The sequence below is a fragment of the Mustelus asterias genome, chromosome 20, assembly GCF_964213995.1.
Source record: "Mustelus asterias chromosome 20, sMusAst1.hap1.1, whole genome shotgun sequence".
Classification (NCBI taxonomy): Eukaryota; Metazoa; Chordata; class Chondrichthyes; order Carcharhiniformes; family Triakidae; genus Mustelus; species Mustelus asterias.
This window is the reverse complement of record NC_135820.1, coordinates 1,764,295-1,783,876: the sequence shown is the minus strand read 5'-3', so window position 1 is coordinate 1,783,876 and position 19,582 is coordinate 1,764,295. Positions and strand designations below refer to the sequence as shown.

Sequence of the window (19,582 nt, the reverse complement as noted above, 5' to 3'; positions counted from 1 at the left end):
CACTAAGGGTCAATTTAGCTTGGCAAATCCACCTAACCTGCACAGCTTTGGACTGTGGGAGGAAACGGGAGGACCCAAAGGAAACGCACGCAGACACGGGGAGAATGTGCAGACTCCGCACACACAGTGACCCAAGCCGGGAATCGAACTCGGGTCCCTGTGTGTTACTTTTGGACTATTCTCTGTGTTTTCAGTTAGCACTGTGAGGCAGCAGTACTAACCACTGTGCCACCATGCCACCCTCAGTCTTGTCGACCTCAGTCTGGTCTGGTCTCAGCGACGGAGCATCCACAGCCTTCCGGAGTCGAGAGTTCCAAAGATTCACCGCCCTCTGAGTGAAGATGTTTCTCCTCAGCTCAGTCCAAAATGGCCGCCCCTTACCCTGAGACTGTGGCCAATCATCACCCTGACTTCAGGACTCTCACATCAGAGGGAAAAACAACCACCCAGCCCTGACCCCATGAAACACGAGTGGAATTTGATGCGTTTCAATGAGATCACCTCTCATTCTTCTGGACTCCAGGAAATATAGGTCCATTCTCTTCAATCCCTCAACACGAGCAACCATCTTGAACATGCACATCTGCAAGAAGCTCTCATTATCTTGTTTTTTGGCATTTTCATACTATTCAGAGTGAATTACAGCAAGAAAATGACACATTCCCCATTTTACTCAATCCTCTATTCGGGTTAGATAGAGTAAAGCTCCCTCAATAGTGTCCCCATCAAACGCTCCCAGGACAGGTAGAACACGGGGTTAGATACAGAGTAAAGCTTCCTCAATACTGTCCCCATCAAACTCTCCCAGGGCAGGAACAGCACAGGGTTAGATACAGAGTAAAGCTCCCTCTACACTGTCCCCATCAAACACTCCTGGACAGGTAAAACGCGGGGTTAGATACAGAGTAAAGCTCCCTCTACACTGTCCCCATCAAACACTCCCAGGACAGGAACAACACGGGGTTAGATACAGAGTAAAGTTCCCTCTACACTGTCCCCATCAAACACTCCTGGACAGGTAAAACGCGGGGTTAGATACAGAGTAAAGCTCCCTCTACACTGTCCCCATCAAACACTCCCAGGACAGGAACAACACGGGGTTAGATACAGAGTAAAGCTCCCTCTACACTGTCCCCATCAAACACAGTAAGACGTCTCACAACACCAGGTTAAAGTCCAATAGGTTTATTTGGTAGCAAATACCATAAGCTTTCGGAGCAATGCTCCTTCGTCAGATGGAGTGGTCTCTGTTCTCAAACAGGGCACAGACACAGAAATCAAATTACAGAATACTGATTAGAATGCAAATCTCTACAGCCAGCCAGGTCTTAAATGTACAGACAATGGTTAACACAGGTTAAAGAGATGTGTATTGTCTCCAGACAGTACAGCTTGTGAGATTGTGCAAGTCCAGGAGGCAAGCTGTGGGGGTTACTGATAATGTGACATAAATCCAACATCCCGGTTTAGACCGTCCTCATGTGTGCGGAACTTGGCTATCAGTTTCTGCTCAGGCCCTGTTTGAGAACAGAGACCACTCCATCTGACGAAGGAGCATTGCTCCGAAAGCTTATGGTATTGGCTACCAAATAAACCTGTTGGACTTTAACCTGGTGTTGTGAGACTTCTTACTGTGCTTACCCCAGTCCAACGCCGGCATCTCCACATCAAATACTCACAGGACACGTACAGTATGGGGTTAGATACAGAGTAAAGCTCCCTCTATACTGTCCTCACCAAACACTCCGAGGACATTCAAATGATCATAGAATTTTGACCATTGCTGCGCTGAGTCTCACTGGGACTGTATCAGAAGCAAATTTTAATTGAAAATCCAGCAGATACAGAGGCAGTTACAGATGGAGAGAACTCTCTTTACAAGGCTGTAATTTTCTGCTGATCCTCCATGTTGCTGCCTCTCTCACCGTGTTAGTGGCAGCGAATTAGATTGCCATTGGTCTCAACCAGCCACAGAGTTCCCAGATCAGAGGTCACGTGCCGGAACCTTCGACCCACGAAATGAATGCGAGCCCATGTTATCCCTTGGGGTCTGCGCGCACTGATCCCAACTCTGCAGAATAAAGACAGCACAAGTCGTTTAGAATCACAAAAATCCACTGGTTCCTTAGTCAACCTCCCTCAGTCCTGACCCTCTGACAGTGCGGCACTCCCTCAGTACTGACCCTCTGACAGTGCGGCACTCCCTCGGTACTGACCCTCTGACAATGTGGCACTCCCTCGGTACTGACCCTCTGACAGTGCAGCACTCCCTCAGCACTGACCCTCTGACAGTGCGGCACTCCCTCAGTACTGACCCTCTGACAGTGTGGCACTCACTCAGTACTGACCCTCTGACAGTGCAGCACTCCCTCAGTACTGACCTTCTGACAGTGGAGCACACCCTCCGTACTGACCCTGTGACAGTGCGGCACTCCCTCAGTACTGACCCTCTGACTGTGGGGCATTGCCTCAGTACTGACCCTCTGACAGTGCAGCACTCCCTCAGTACTGACCCTGTGACAGTGCAGCACTCCCACAATACTGACCCTCGGACAGTGCGGCACTCCCTCGGTACTGACCCTCTGACAGTGCGGCACTCCCTCAGCACTGACCCTCTGACAGTGCGGCACTCCCTCAGTACTGACCCTCTGACAGTGTGGCACTCACTCAGTACTGACCCTGTGACAGTGCAGCACTCCCTCAGTACTGACCCTCTGACTGTGGGGCATTGCCTCTGTACTGACCCTCTGACAGTGCTGCGGTCCCTCAGTACTGACCCTCTGACAGTGCAGAGGTCCCTCAGCACTGACTCTCTGACAGTGCAGCACTCACTCAGTACTGACCCTCTGACAGTGCGGCACTCCCTCAGCACTGACCCTCTGCCAGTGCTGCGGTCCCTCAGTACTGACCCTCTGACAGTGCAGAGGTCCCTCAGCACTGACTCTCTGACAGTGCGGCACTCCCTCAGTACTGACCCTCTGACAGTGCGGCACTCCCTCAGTACTGACCCTCTGACAGTGCAGCACTCACTCAGTACTGACCCTCTGACAGTGCGGCACTCCCTCAGTACTGACCCTGTGACAGTGCAGCACTCCCTCAATACTGACCCTCTGACAGTGCAGAGGTCCCTCAGCACTGAATCTCTGACAGTGCGGCACTCCCTCAGTACTGACCCTGTGTCAGTGCAGCACTCCCTCAGTACTGACCCTGTGTCAGTGCAGCACTCCCTCAGTACTGACCCTCTGACAGTGCAGCACTCCCTCAGTACTGACCCTCTGACAGTGCAGAGGTCCCTCAGCACTGACTCTCTGACAGTGCGGCACTCCCTCAGTACTGACCCTCTGACAGTGCGGCACTCCCTCAGTACAGACCCTCTGACAGTGCGGCACTCCCTCAGTACTGACCCTCTGACAGTGCAGCACTCCCTCAGTACTGACCCTCTGACAGTGCGGCACTCCCTCAGTACTGACCCTCTGACAGTGCTGCGGTCCCTCAGTACTGACCCTCTGACAGTGCAGAGGTCCCTCAGCACTGACTCTCTGACAGTGCAGCACTCACTCAGTACTGACCCTCTGACAGTGCGGCACTCCCTCAGCACTGACCCTCTGCCAGTGCTGCGGTCCCTCAGTACTGACCCTCTGACAGTGCAGAGGTCCCTCAGCACTGACTCTCTGCCAGTGCAGCACTCACTCAGTACTGACCCTCTGACAGTGCGGCACTCCCTCAGTACTGACCCTGTGACAGTGCAGCACTCCCTCAATACTGACCCTCTGACAGTGCAGAGGTCCCTCAGCACTGACTCTCTGACAGTGCGGCACTCCCTCAGTACTGACCCTCTGACAGTGCGGCACTCCCTCAGTACTGACCCTCTGACAGTGCGGCACTCCCTCAGTACTGACCCTGTGTCAGTGCAGCACTCCCTCAGTACTGACCCTGTGTCAGTGCAGCACTCCCTCAGTACTGACCCTCTGACAGTGCAGCACTCCCTCAGTACTGACCCTCTGACAGTGCAGAGGTCCCTCAGCACTGACTCTCTGACAGTGCGGCACTCCCTCAGTACTGACCCTCTGACAGTGCGGCACTCCCTCAGTACAGACCCTCTGACAGTGCGGCACTCCCTCAGTACTGACCCTCTGACAGTGCAGCACTCCCTCAGTACTGACCCTCTGACAGTGCGGCACTCCCTCAGTACTGACCCTCTGACAGTGCGGCGCTGCCTCAGTACTGACCCTCTGACAGTGCAGAGGTCACTCAGCACTGACTCTCTGACAGTGCGGCACTCCCTCAGTACTGACCCTGTGTCAGTGCAGCACTCCCTCAGTACTGACCCTCTGACAGTGCAGCACTCCCTCAGTACTGACCCTCTGACAGTGCGGCACTGCCTCAGTACTGACCCTCTGACAGTGCAGAGGTCCCTCAGTACTGACTCTCTGACAGTGCTGCACTCCCTCAGTACTGACCCTCTGACAGTGCGGCACTCCCTCAGTACTGACCCTCTGACAGTGCGGCACTCCCTCAGTACTGACTTTCTGACAGTGCAGCACTCACTCAGTACTGACCCTCTGACAGTGCGGCACTCCCTCAGTACTGACCCTGTGTCAGTGTAGCACTCCCTCAGTACTGACCCTCTGACAGTGCAGCACTCCCTCAGTACTGACCCTCTGACAGTGCGGCACTGCCTCAGTACTGACCCTCTGACAGTGCAGAGGTCCCTCAGCACTGACTCTCTGACAGTGCGGCACTCCCTCAATACTGACCCTCTGACAGTGCGGCACTCCCTCAGTACTGACCCTCTGACAGAGCGGCACTCCCTCAGTACTGACCCTGTGTCAGTGCAGCACTCCCTCAGTACTGACCCTCTGACAGTGCGGCACTCCCTCAGGACTGACCCTCTGACAGTGCAGCACTCCCTCAGTACTGTCCCTCTGACAGTGCGGCACTCCCTCAGTACTGACCCTCTGACAGTGCGGCACTCCCTCAGTACTGACTCTCTGACAGTGCAGCACACCCTCAGCACTGACTCTCTGACAGTGCGGCACTCCCTCAGTACTGACCCTCTGACAGTGCGGCACTCCCTAAGTACTGACCCTCTGACAGTGCGGCACTCCCTCAGTACTGACCCTCTGACAGTGCGGCACTCCCTCAGTACTGACCCTCTGACAGTGCGGCACTCCCTCAGTACTGACCCTCTGCCAGTGCTGCGGTCCCTCAGTACTGGCCCTCTGACAGTGCAGAGGTCGCTCAGCACTGACTCTCTGACAGTGCAGCACTCACTCAGTACTGACCCTGTGACAGTGCAGCACTCCCTCAATACTGACCCTCTGACAGTGCGGTACTCCCTCAGTACTGACCCTGTGACAGTGCAGCACTCCCTCAATACTGACCCTCTGACAGTGCGGCACTCCCTCGGTACGGACCCTCTGACAGCGCGGCACTCCCTCAGCACTGACCCTCTGACAGTGCGGCACTCCCTCAGTCCTGACCCTCTGACAGTGCAGCACTCCCTCAGTACTGACCCTCTGACAGCGCGGCACTCCCTCAGTACTGACCCTCTGACAGTGCAGCACTCACTCTGTACTGACCCTCTGACAGTGCGGCACTCCCTCAGTACTGACTCTCTGCCAGTGCAGCACTCCCTCAGTACTGACCTCTGACAGTGCGGCACACCCTCAGTACTGACCCTCTGACAGTGCGGCACTCCCTCAGTCCTGACCCTCTGACACTGCGGCACTCCCTCAGTACTGACCCTCTGACAGTGCGGCACTCCCTCAGTACTGACCCTCTGACAGTGCGGCACTCCCTCAGTACTGACCCGCTGACAGTGCGGCACTCCCTCAGTACTGGCTCTCTGACAGTGCGGCACTCCCTCAGTACTGACTCTCTGACAGTGCGGCACTCCCTCAGTACTGACCCTCTGACAGTGCGGCACTCCCTCAGTACTGACTCTCTGACAGTGCGGCACTCCCTCAGTACTGACTCTCTGACAGTGCGGCACTCCCTCAGTACTGACTCTCTGACAGTGCGGCCCTCCCTCAGTACTGACCCTCTGACAGTGCGGCACTCCCTCAGTACTGACCCTCTGACAGTGCGGCACTCCCTCAGTACTGACCCTCTGACAGTGCGGCATTCCCTCAGTACTGACCCTGTGTCAGTGCAGCACTCCCTCAGTACTGACCCTCTGACAGTGCGGCACTGCCTCAGTACTGACTCTCTGACAGTGCAGAGGTCCTTCAGTACTGACTCTCCGACAGTGCAGCACTCCCTCAGTACTGACCCTCTGACAGTGCGGCACTCCCTCAGTACTGACCCTCTGACAGTGCGGCACTCCCTCAGTACTGACTCTCTGACAGTGCAGCGCACCCTCAGCACTGACTCTCTGACAGTGCGGCACTCCCTCAGTCCTGACCCTCTGACAGTGCTGCACTCCCTCAGTACTGACCCTCTGACAGTGCAGAGGTCCCTCAGTACTGACTCTCTGACAGTGCAGCACTCCCTCAGTACTGACCCTCTGACAGTGCGGCACTCCCTCAGTACTGACCCTCTGACAGTGCGGCACTCCCTCAGTACTGACTTTCTGACAGTGCATCACTCACTCAGTACTGACCCTCTGACAGTGTGGCACTCCCTCAGTACTGACCCTGTGTCAGTGCAGCACTCCCTCAGTACTGACCCTCTGACAGTGCAGCACTCCCTCAGTACTGACCCTCTGACAGTGCGGCACTGCCTCAGTACTGACCCACCTCTGCACTGACTCTCTGACAGTGCGGCACTCCCTCAATACTGACCCTCTGACAGTGCGGCACTCCCTCAGTACTGACCCTCTGACAGAGCGGCACACCCTCAGTACTGACCCTCTGCCAGTGCTGCGGTCCCTCAGTACTGACCCTCTGACAGTGCAGCACTCACTCAGTACTGACCCTGTGACAGTGCAGAGGTCGCTCAGCACTGACTCTCTGACAGTGCAGCACTCACTCAGTACTGACCCTGTGACAGTGCAGCACTCCCTCAATACTGACCCTCTGACAGTGCGGCACTCCCTCAGTACTGACCCTGTGACAGTGCAGCACTCCCTCAATACTGACCCTCTGACAGTGCGGCACTCCCTCGGTACAGACCCTCTGACAGCGCGGCACTCCCTCAGCACTGACCCTCTGACAGTGCGGCACTCCCTCAGTACTGACCCTCTGACAGCGCAGCACTCCCTCAGTACTGACCCTCTGACAGCGCGGCACTCCCTCAGCACTGACCCTCTGACAGTGCGGCACTCCCTCAGTACTGACCCTCTGACAGTGTGGCACTCACTCAGTACTGACCCTGTGACAGTGCAGCACTCCCTCAGTACTGACCCTCTGACTGTGGGGCATTGCCTCTGTACTGACCCTCTGCCAGTGCTGCGGTCCCTCAGCACTGACCCTCTGACAGTGCAGAGGTCCCTCGGTACTGACCCTCTGACAGTGCGGCACTCCCTCAGCACTGACTCTCTGACAGTGCAGCACTCACTGAGTACTGACCCTCTGACAGTGCGGCACTCCCTCTGTACTGACCCTCTGACAGTGCGGCACTCCCTCAGTACTGACCCTCTGACAGTGCGACACTCCCTCTGTACTGACTCTCTGACAGTGCGACACTCCCTCAGTACTGACTCTCTGACAGGGCAGAGGTCCTTCAGTACTGACTCTCTGCCAGTGCAGCACTCCCTCAGTACTGACCCTCTGACAGTGCGGCACTCCCTCAATACTGACCCTCTGACAGTGCGGCACTCCCTCAGTCCTGACTCTCTGACAGTGCGGCACTCCCTCAGTACTGACCCTCTGACAGTGCGGCACTCCCTCAGTACTGACTCTCTGACAGTGCAGCACTCCCTCAGTACTGACTCTCTGACAGTGCGGCACTCCCTCAGTACTGACTCTCTGACTGTGCGGCACTCACTCAGTACTGACCCTCTGACAGTGCGGCACTCCCTCAGTACTGACCCTGTGACAGTGCAGCACTCCCTCAATACTGACCCTCTGACAGTGCGGCACTGCCTCAGTACTGACTCTCTGACAGTGCAGAGGTCCCTCAGCACTGACTCTCTGACAGTGCGGCACTCCCTCAGTACTGACCCTGTGTCAGTGCAGCACTCCCTCAGTACTGACCCTCTAACAGTGCGGCACTGCCTCAGTACTGACTCTCTGACAGTGCAGAGGTCCTTCAGTACTGACTCTCCGACAGTGCAGCACTCCCTCAGTACTGACCCTCTGACAGTGCGGCACTCCCTCAGTACTGACCCTCTGACAGTGCGGCACTCCCTCAGTACTGACTCTCTGACAGTGCAGCGCACCCTCAGCACTGACTCTCTGACAGTGCGGCACTCCCTCAGTACTGACCCTCTGACAGTGCTGCACTCCCTCAGTACTGACCCTCTGACAGTGCAGCACTCCCTCAGTACTGACCCTCTGACAGTGCGGCACTCCCTCAGTACTGACCCTCTGACAGTGCGGCACTCCCTCAGTGCTGACCCTCTGACAGTGCGGCACTCCCTCAGTACTGACCCTCTGACAGTGCGGCACTCCCTCAGTACTGGCCCTCTGACAGCGCGGCACTCCCTCAGTACTGACCCTCTGACAGTGCGGCACTCCCTCAGTCCTGACCCTCTGACAGTGTGGCACTCACTCAGTCCTGACCCTGTGACAGTGCAGCACTCCCTCAGTACTGACCCTCTGACAGTGCGGCACTCTCTCAGTACTGACCCTCTGACTGTGGGGCATTGCCTCTGTACTGACCCTCTGCCAGTGCTGCGGTCCTTCAGTATTGACCCTCTGACAGTGCAGAGGTCCCTCAACACTGACTCTCTGACAGTGCAGCACTCCCTCAGTACTGACCCTCTGACAGTGCGGCACTCCCTCAGTACTGACCCGCTGACAGTGCGGCACTCCCTCAGTACTGACCCGCTGACAGTGCGGCACTCCCTCAGTACTGACCCTCTGACAGTGCGGCACTCCCTCAGTACTGACCCTCTGACAGTGCGGCACTCCCTCAGAACTGACCCGCTGACAGTGCGGCACTCCCTCAGTACTGGCTCTCTGACAGTGCGGCACTCCCTCAGTACTGACCCTCTGACAGCGCGGCACTCCCTCAGCACTGACCCTCTGACAGTGCGGCACTCCCTCAGTACTGACCCTCTGACAGTGTGGCACTCACTCAGTACTGACCCTGTGACAGTGCAGCACTCCCTCAGTACTGACCCTCTGACTGTGGGGCATTGCCTCTGTACTGACCCTCTGCCAGTGCTGCGGTCCCTCAGCACTGACCCTCTGACAGTGCAGAGGTCCCTCAGTACTGACCCTCTGACAGTGCGGCACTCCCTCAGCACTGACTCTCTGACAGTGCAGCACTCACTCAGTACTGACCCTCTGACAGTGCGGCACTCCCTCTGTACTGACCCTCTGACAGTGCGGCACTCCCTCAGTACTGACCCTCTGACAGTGCGACACTCCCTCTGTACTGACTCTCTGACAGTGCGACACTCCCTCAGTACTGACTCTCTGACAGGGCAGAGGTCCTTCAGTACTGACTCTCTGCCAGTGCAGCACTCCCTCAGTACTGACCCTCTGACAGTGCGGCACTCCCTCAATACTGACCCTCTGACAGTGCGGCACTCCCTCAGTCCTGACTCTCTGACAGTGCGGCACTCCCTCAGTACTGACTCTCTGACAGTGCGGCACTCCCTCAGTACTGACCCTCTGACAGTGCGGCACTCCCTCAGTACTGACCCTGTGACAGTGCACCACTCCCTCAATACTGACCCCCTGACAGTGCGGCACTGCCTCAGTACTGACTCTCTGACAGTGCAGAGGTCCCTCAGCACTGACTCTCTGACAGTGCGGCACTCCCTCAGTACTGACCCTGTGTCAGTGCAGCACTCCCTCAGTACTGACCCTCTAACAGTGCGGCACTGCCTCAGTACTGACTCTCTGACAGTGCAGAGGTCCTTCAGTACTGACTCTCTGACAGTGCAGCGCACCCTCAGCACTGACTCTCTCACAGTGCGGCACTCCCTCAGTACTGACCCTCTGACAGTGCTGCACTCCCTCAGTACTGACCCTCTGACAGTGCGGCACTCCCTCAGTACTGACCCTCTGACAGTGCGGCACTCCCTCAGTGCTGACCCTCTGACAGTGCGGCACTCCCTCAGTACTGACCCTCTGACAGTGCGGCACTCCCTCAGTACTGGCCCTCTGACAGTGCAGAGGTCCCTCAGCACTGACTCTCTGACAGTGCAGCACTCACTCAGTACTGACCCTCTGACAGTGCGGCACTCCCTCAGTACTGACCCTGTGACAGTGCAGCACTCCCTCAATACTGACCCTCTGACAGTGCGGCACTCCCTCGGTACAGACCCTCTGACAGCGCGGCACTCCCTCAGCACTGACCCTCTGACAGTGCGGCACTCCCTCAGTACTGACCCTCTGACAGTGTGGCACTCACTCAGTACTGACCCTGTGACAGTGCAGCACTCCCTCAGTACTGACCCTCTGACAGTGCGGCACTCTCTCAGTACTGACCCTCTGACTGTGGGGCATTGCCTCTGTACTGACCCTCTGCCAGTGCTGCGGTCCTTCAGTACTGACCCTCTGACAGTGCAGAGGTCCCTCAGCACTGACTCTCTGACAGTGCAGCACTCACTCAGTACTGACCCTCTGACAGTGCGGCACTCCCTCAGTACTGACCCTCTGACAGTGCGGCACTCCCTCAGTACTGACCCGCTGACAGTGCGGCACTCCCTCAGTACTGACCCGCTGACAGTGCGGCACTCCCTCAGTACTGACCCTCTGACAGTGCGGCACTCCCTCAGTACTGACCCTCTGACAGTGCGGCACTCCCTCAGTACTGACCCTCTGACAGTGCGGCACTCCCTCAGAACTGACCCGCTGACAGTGCGGCACTCCCTCAGTACTGGCTCTCTGACAGTGCGGCACTCCCTCAATACTGGCTCTCTGACAGCCCGGCACTCCCTCTGTACTGACTCTCTGACAGTGCGACACTCCCTCAGTACTGACCCTCTGACAGTGCAGCACTCCCTCAGTACTGACCCTCTGACAGTGCGGCACTCCCTCAGTACTGACCCTCTGACAGTGCGGCACTCCCTCAGAACTGACCCGCTGACAGTGCGGCACTCCCTCAGTACTGACCCTCTGACAGTGCAGCACTCCCTCAGTACTGACCCTCTGACAGTGCGGCACTCCCTCAGTACTGACTCTCTGACAGTGCGGCACTCCCTCAGTACTGACCCTCTGACAGTGCAGCACTCCCTCAGTACTGACTCTCTGACAGTGCGGCACTCCCTCAGTACTGACTCTCTGACAGTGCGGCACTGCCTCAGTACTGACCCTCTGACAGTGCAGCACTCCCTCAGTACTGACCCTCTGACAGTGCGGCACTCCCTCAGTACTGACCCTCTGACAGTGCGGCACTCCCTCAGTACTGACTCTCTGACAGTGCAGCGCACCCTCAGCACTGACTCTCTCACAGTGCGGCACTCCCTCAGTACTGACCCTCTGACAGTGCTGCACTCCCTCAGTACTGACCCTCTGACAGTGCGGCACTCCCTCAGTACTGACCCTCTGACAGTGCGGCACTCCCTCAGTGCTGACCCTCTGACAGTGCGGCACTCCCTCAGTACTGACCCTCTGACAGTGCGGCACTCCCTCAGTACTGGCCCTCTGACAGTGCAGAGGTCCCTCAGCACTGACTCTCTGACAGTGCAGCACTCACTCAGTACTGACCCTCTGACAGTGCGGCACTCCCTCAGTACTGACCCTGTGACAGTGCAGCACTCCCTCAATACTGACCCTCTGACAGTGCGGCACTCCCTCGGTACAGACCCTCTGACAGCGCGGCACTCCCTCAGCACTGACCCTCTGACAGTGCGGCACTCCCTCAGTACTGACCCTCTGACAGTGTGGCACTCACTCAGTACTGACCCTGTGACAGTGCAGCACTCCCTCAGTACTGACCCTCTGACAGTGCGGCACTCTCTCAGTACTGACCCTCTGACTGTGGGGCATTGCCTCTGTACTGACCCTCTGCCAGTGCTGCGGTCCTTCAGTACTGACCCTCTGACAGTGCAGAGGTCCCTCAGCACTGACTCTCTGACAGTGCAGCACTCACTCAGTTCTGACCCTCTGACAGTGCGGCACTCCCTCAGTACTGACCCTCTGACAGTGCGGCACTCCCTCAGTACTGACCCGCTGACAGTGCGGCACTCCCTCAGTACTGACCCGCTGACAGTGCGGCACTCCCTCAGTACTGACCCTCTGACAGTGCGGCACTCCCTCAGTACTGACCCTCTGACAGTGCGGCACTCCCTCAGTACTGACCCTCTGACAGTGCGGCACTCCCTCAGAACTGACCCGCTGACAGTGCGGCACTCCCTCAGTACTGGCTCTCTGACAGTGCGGCACTCCCTCAATACTGGCTCTCTGACAGCCCGGCACTCCCTCTGTACTGACTCTCTGACAGTGCGACACTCCCTCAGTACTGACCCTCTGACAGTGCGGCACTGCCTCAGTACTGACCCTCTGACAGTGCGGCACTCCCTCAGTACTGACTCTCTGACAGTGCGGCACTCCCTCAGTACTGACTCTCTGACAGTGCGGCACTCCCTCAGTACTGACCCTCTGACAGTGCAGCACTCCCTCAGTACTGACTCTCTGACAGTGCGGCACTGCCTCAGTACTGACCCTCTGACAGTGCGGCACTCCCTCAGTACTGACCCTCTGACAGTGCGGCACTCCCTCAGAACTGACCCGCTGACAGTGCGGCACTCCCTCAGTACTGACTCTCTGACAGTGCGGCACTCCCTCAGTACTGACTCTCTGACAGTGCGGCACTCCCTCAGTACTGACCCTCTGACAGTGCAGCACTCCCTCAGTACTGACTCTCTGACAGTGCGGCACTCCCTCAGTACTGACTCTCTGACAGTGCGACACTCCCTCAGTACTGACTCTCTGTCAGTGCGGCACTCCCTCAGTACTGACAGTGCGGCACTCCCTCAATACTGACTCTCTTACCGTGCGGCGCTCCCTCATTAGTTAGGCTGAGGGGAGATTTGATTGAAGAATCTAAATTTTGAGAGTTCCTGATCGAATGGATGGATGGCCCTATTCCCCATGTTTAAGGGGCCTCTGACCAGGGCAACTTAGATTTCAGCTCCGAGTTAGTTGCTGATTCACCTGCATACTTGGAGGATCTGGACCTCACTCCTTGAAAGGTCAGGTGGAGCCAGAAACCTTCCTCACATTTAAGGAGCACTTGGCTATGAAGTTGAAGTGCTGTAATCTACAAGGGTACGGACCAAGTGCTGGAAAGTGGGTTTCGTTTGGGTGGCTAGGAGGCAATGCAATGGGCTGAATGGCCTTCAGCCAACCTGCAAAAGTTCTGTCATTTCCATAATTCTATGAATTGTGGAATAAATTTCTTACTACATGTTTATTTTGGAATGGTGTAACTGGCGTCAGTGTGACCCGAGTGCCGTACCTGCGATAGACCACCCCGGCGCGATCTATTGCAAAGACAGTCCCATCTGTTCCAACCTCCACCATCTGGAATCGACCAGGTACCCCCAGCCAATGCGTTCCAATGCAGTTCACTGGGTGGATATGCAAGCGACAGTAGATGTAGCCCACCGCATGGACCCCCCAGCAAGTCCGGGGTCCGCACGAGTAATACTTCATCTTGCCAGGAATTCTCCTGTAGGCTGGGGTGGAATAGCTGGCTGCTGTGACTGCGGCTTGCTTGTTGGAACAAAAGACATTGTTGCCGCGGTCAACTCCGGCTATAATCTGATCGCCACCAGCATCAACCTGCTTCAGCAATCCTGTCGGTGGGGAGACACATTTGGACAAGAAGATTACATTCCATTGACATTGCAATGTCACATCAGTGAGTTAAGGGTGGGGGTGGAATTCACAGAAAACAGTCCATTTTTATAGAGAGCAGAATCTATTTGATGATTAAAGAGGCAATTTAAGTAATGCAATTCAGGAAAAAGTCTCCAGGGTCTATTTAAACAGCAGAGCACAGCAAACAGTCTACAGTATCCATTTAAACAGCAGAGCATAGCAAACAGTCTACAGAGTCTATTTAATCAGCAGCGCACAGCAAACAGTCTACAGAGTCTATTTAAACAGAGCACAGCAAACTGTCTACAAGGTTTATTTAAACAGCAGCGCACAGCAAACAGTCTATAGAGTCTATTTAAACAGCAGAGCACAGCAAACAGTCTACAGAGTCTATTTAAACAGCAGAGCACAGCAAACAGTCTACAGAGTCTATTTAAACAGCAGCGCATAGCAAACAGTCTATAGAGTCTATTGAAACAGCAGCGCATAGCAAACAGTCTACAGAGTCTATTTAAACAGCAGCGCACAGCAAACAGTCTACAGAGTCTATTTAAATAGCACACCGCAGCAAACATGACCACAAAGTGTACTTAAACAGTGCATTGCAGTAACCTGTCTATTTCAACAGTGCATGACAACAAATAGTCTGCAGTCTATTTAAATAGTGCATTATAACAACATGGGGAGGTAGTGGTATTGTCGCTGGACTAGTAATTCAGAAACCCAGGGTTCAAATCCCACCAGGGCAGATGATGAAATTTGAATTCAATAGAAATCTGGAAGTAAAAATCTAATGAAGACCATGAATCCATTGTCAATTGTTGTAAAAAACTCATCTGGTTCACTAATGTCCCTTTAGGGAAGGAAATCTGCTGTCCTGACCTGGTCTGGCCTACATGTGACTCCAGAGCCACAGCAATGTGGTTGACTCTCAAATGCCCTCCGGGATGGGCTATAAATGCTGGCCCAGCTAGCGACTCCCATGAACGAATAAAGACATTCCAATAGAATTGAGAATTTATTTAAACAGCACATTAGGCAGCAAAATGCCAGCACGGTCTATTTAAATAGAATTTATCTGAACCACAGCAAATAGAACTGAAACTACAGCTTCCCGATTGCACTGGGGTGATGGGTCTCCAGCCAAAAGCAGTGAATGGAGGATAGTTGTGAATTTTGGCCATGGTGATTATAACAATGATTATACTTGGCAAAGTCCTGTGATGCCGTGATGTGTTATCGCTTAAGGAAGGAAGACAAGAACATTAACGCAGCACCTTACACACCCCAAAACATTTTACAGTCAATTAAATGCTGTTGAAATGAAGCCAGTGTTGAAATGTAGGAAAGGCAGTAGCCCAATTTGCGCACAGCAAGCTCCGACAAAGAGAAGCAACGAGAATTGGGAACATTTGAACAGGTTTCCAATAATGCAGATCAATCTCTTGAACGGCAATCAGGGATGATGTGGAGGACCTTGGGGATATGCAAGTCAAATATTAATGAGCTCAGTGGTTTTACAGGAGTTGGATAGCTTACCTGCCAATATAGCCCAGGATCCTTCAACCATTTTGTACAGCTTCTGGTCCCTACCGACCCCCCAGACTCCAGCTGCACCCACGGTGACATGGCCGAGTTTCCCCGGCACTCTGGCCCAATGTCCACCCATCCTGGTGAACACGTTACCATGGAAATCCACCGCAAACACCTGACCATTGCTGGCATCGATTTGCTTCATGCGCCCCCCGATCTGCTTGCAGATGAGAGCTGAGGAGAGAGAGAGAGACAGAGAGAGAGAGAAAGAGAGGTTACCTGGTAAAGCCCATCTTTCACCACTATAGAGAAGGGTGTTGTACGGATAATGGATGACACATCACCCTGGGGGGAGGGGGGATTACTCAAACATTCGTGTATTCTGCAGGACTTATGGGTCAGAGGAGGCCGTTCAGCCCCTCGAACCAGCTCCGTCATTCAATAAGATCATGGCTGATGTGGTTGTGGTTTCAACTGAACTTTACCAATAACCACCCCCCCCCCGCCCCGCCCCATAATCCTTGTCCATCAAAAATCCATCTAACTCTGCCCTGAATAGATTCAATGACCCCGATTCCTCTCCTCCAGGCTCTATCTGGAGAGGGGAATTCCACAGGCTGGTGACCCTCTGAGGGAAAAGAATTTCTCTTCATCTCTGGCTGAAATGGTAGACCTCATATCCTGAAACTTTGTCCCCTGATTCTCATCACTCCCACTAGTGGAGACATCGTCCTGGCACCGACCCCTGCAAAGCCCCTCCAGGGTCTTATCTGTTCCATTAAGATGACCCCTCATTCTTTTGCACTCCAATGGGGTATCAGCCCAACCTACTCCACCTGCCTTCGTAAGATCAATCTCTCATCCCAAGAATATTTCCTTCCAATTCCCTAGACATTGGGGGTGAGGGGGAGATGGGGAGGGAGTCGTGAATTGATTGAAGTTTCCCAGATATCAAGCACTGATGGGAACGATTGGGACAAATATTGTCCAAGGGGTCTTGTCGAAGATTCAGAGCCAGGTTTTTCTGGGTGAAGTTGGGATGTAAATAGAGGTGATTTACTTTCGGGGAAACTGGACCTACAGATGAGGGAGATGGAAATAGCAAATTACGCGATAGACTTAGATGTGACAGGATGGGAGGAGGCTCAAGTGGAGCATAGGCACCGGCAGGGAGCAGATGGGCCGAATGGCCTGTTTCTGGGCCGTATATCCTGTGTAATCCCATGTAAACACAGAAGGGACGGTACAAGCCGGTGGGGCACTCCTTCCACGAATGGCAGTTGATGCTGTATCAATTGTTGGGTTCTTAGTTTAGTTTATTTATTAGTGTCACAAGTAGGCTTACATTAACACTGCAATGAAGTTACTGTGAAAATTGCCACACTCCGGCGTCTGTTTGGATACACTGAGGGAGAATTCAGCATGGCCAATGCACCTAACCTGCACGTCTTTCGGACTATGGGAGGAAACCAGAGCACCCGGAGGAAACCCATGCAGACACGGGGAGAACGTGCTAACTCCACACAGACAGTGACCCAAGCCGGGAATCGAACCCGGGTCCCTGGCGCTGTGAGGCAGCAGTGCTAACCACTGTGCCGCCGTGCCGCCCATTTCCTGTCTGAGATTGGGAGGTTTTTTTTAGTCAGAGGGGATTAAGGGAAATGGGGAGAAGGCAGGTACATGGAGTCAGGTCGCTGATCCGCTATGATCACATCCAATGGTGGAACAGGCTCAAGGGGAGGGATGGCCTCCCCCCCTCGTCCCATGGTCCGGGGGGAAGATGAGGAAATTCCATGGGATATGGTGTTGCCAACACTCCAGGCCACAGAGTCTCCAGGACTTGGAGGTTGTCCTCCAGACCATGTGCGGACAAAAACACACGAGAGAAAAACAACCCGCGAATTTTAAAATCTGGGCCGGATTTTCCAGGCAGCGGGAAGTCTGAGGCTTGCTGACCCTCGATTCAAACCGTGACTTTACCCGTTAGTGTTTGAGATTGAGGGGGTCTTTCCCCTGTCTGTAGAACACAGCCAGCAACGATGGGAGCATCAAGGGGGAGTGACGGGGGACAAACACCAGTCCCTTGTCCCCTTTAGGGTTAGCAGCACAAGACATGAGTTCCACAAACCTTGCTGGGTTGATGTGAAAGCTTTTGTTCAAAGTCCTTAAGCAATTTTAAATCAATTTTTCATCTTCTCAAATGTTTTGATTGCTTTTATGAGTTTATACAATCTTTGTGTGATTCAAACCTCCAGGAACACCTCTAGCCAGAGTTTGTAACCCTCACATAACAGCAAGGTTGAGGAAAATGGCTGAAGGAGACAGGTTTGATTCCCAACATCCATCTGTCCTCCCAGCGGAGTTTTTAGGCATAATAGACAAAAATAGGATCATTGTTCCTTTAAACAGCAAAGGATTGGGAAAAGGGGGAAGGCCAGAGTTTGTCGGGTGTCAGAGGGCCATAACTAACACCCCTTTTACTCCCAACATTCACCTAGATAACTGGCTAACAACTGGAAGATATACTAGATGCAAACACTACAGTTAGGACAATATACAGAGCTTTCAGGAGAGAGAGAGAGAGAGAGACAGGGAAAGTGAGGGAGAATGGGTGAGAGTATGAGTGAGTGAATGTGAAAGAGTGTGCAACTGAGAAAAAGGGTAAGAGAGAGTGAGGGGATGAGAAAGTGAGAGTGAGAGAAAGTATGAGAAAGGGATGTTAGAGTTTGTGTGAGAGAGTGAATGAATGAGGAGATGAGAGAGTGAGTGAGAGACAGAGAGAGAGAGTGAAAGAGAATGAGTGACAGAATGAGAGAGAGAGAAAGGGGTGAAAGAGAGAGAAAGAGAAAGTGAGAGAAGTTGAGAGAGATTGAGTGAGAGTGTGTGTGTGTGAGAGAGAGAGACAGCGGGTGAGAAAGTGAGTGAGAGAGGGAATGAAAGATTGAGTGAGAGAGAGAGTGTGAGTGAGTGTGTGAGACACAGAGTGAGAGCAAGTGAGTGAGAGCATGTGATAAACAGCGGGAGAGAGTGAGAATGATGGTGAGTGAGAGTGTGTGAGACTCACAGAGTGACTTGGGGAGGGAGCATAAGAGCGAGTGAGTGTGATACACAGAGTGAGTGGAAGAGAGTGAGAGTGACAGTGAATTAAGGACTGAGAGAGAATGAGAAACCATTAGCGGGAGAGCATGAGAGAGAGAGAGCAAACCAGAGAGGCACTAAATAAATGATCCTGAGTGATAAAGAGCCTGTGATGGAAGCTTTGCAGACACTAGTTCCAACAGGTACAGTAAAAATAAGCAGGAGTTCAGGGGAGGTCTCACCCTAAGCACTGACTTTGTAATTCCACATTGCAGCCTCTGAACAAAAACACAACTCTGTGTTTAAAGTGACAAACTCACCCCAGGAGCCCCCAGCAAAGAGCAGCAACAGGAAGACACACACTCTCATTGTCTTGTGGTGTGTTACATTCACTGACAATCCTGCAGATGTACAGTGTCCCGACACAAGGCTGCAGCTTTATTTATTGGGAAGTGTTGGCGTGTTGCAAATGCAGCTGCGATTTACAAAACTCCCTATAGCTGAGGGGCTGTTACAGTCTCCCAATAACTTGGTAAGTTTACAAAACTCCCCACAGCATTGTGACATACGAAACATGCGGCAGCCCAGAGAGGGGTCTGCATTGAGAAAGACATCATTCTTCAGAGGCCAAGGATGGATTTTTAATATTCCTGGTGGCCATCTCTCAGGATTCGGAGAAAGGAGGGAGGTGGTGACCTGGTGGTTAGGGGAAGATTCTGGCTGAGAGGTCCCGTCAATGCATTTGTAAATCAGGGGCCCCCAGCTAATGCTGTGGGGCAGTGATGGGCAGCCTAGGCTAGCGAGTGGGCCCCATGAGTGACCCTCCTTCATCTCAGTGGACCGCAAGATGAAATCGAGCTTGTTCATTAACCATGACGCCATGAATAAGATTAAATACATTTAATACATGCCGAATATTTCATAACGAGTTATAGAAAATGCTGAAATCAGTTATAGATGAAATAGATTAACAGAAGTGTCCCTCAGACACCGAATCACAGAATTATTACAGTGCAGGAGGAGGCCATTAGGCCCATCTTGTGTCCACTGGTTCTCCAAAGGACTTGGTGTCATTCCCCTGCTTT

General features: G+C 53.8%; 1 protein-coding gene across 1 annotated transcript; it reads right to left on the bottom strand.

Moving 5' to 3' along the window:
• Positions 1-1,802: 1,802 nt before the first annotated feature.
• Positions 1,803-18,909, bottom strand: LOC144508197 (fish-egg lectin-like). Its single transcript, XM_078236012.1, has 4 exons — positions 18,818-18,909; positions 15,426-15,653; positions 13,522-13,861; positions 1,803-2,071 (listed from the first exon to the last, which is right to left on the bottom strand). Exons 1-4 carry the CDS (start codon positions 18,864-18,866, stop codon positions 1,930-1,932), a joined length of 759 nt encoding a protein of 252 aa, XP_078092138.1. The 5' UTR covers positions 18,867-18,909; the 3' UTR covers positions 1,803-1,929.
• Between the last annotated feature and the right edge of the window lie 673 nt (positions 18,910-19,582).

Coding starts and splice junctions, on each gene's coding strand:
- LOC144508197 (XM_078236012.1), bottom strand. CDS start 18,866: ATGAGAGTGTGTGTCTTCCTGTTGCTGCTCTTTGCTGGGGGCTCCTGG. Junction 13,862..15,425: donor ATCCTGGGCTATATTGGCAG/GTAAGCTATCCA, acceptor CCCCACCGACAG/GATTGCTGAAGCAGGTTGAT. Junction 2,072..13,521: donor GCCGGGGTGGTCTATCGCAG/GTACGGCACTCG, acceptor TTTATTCTGCAG/AGTTGGGATCAGTGCGCGCA.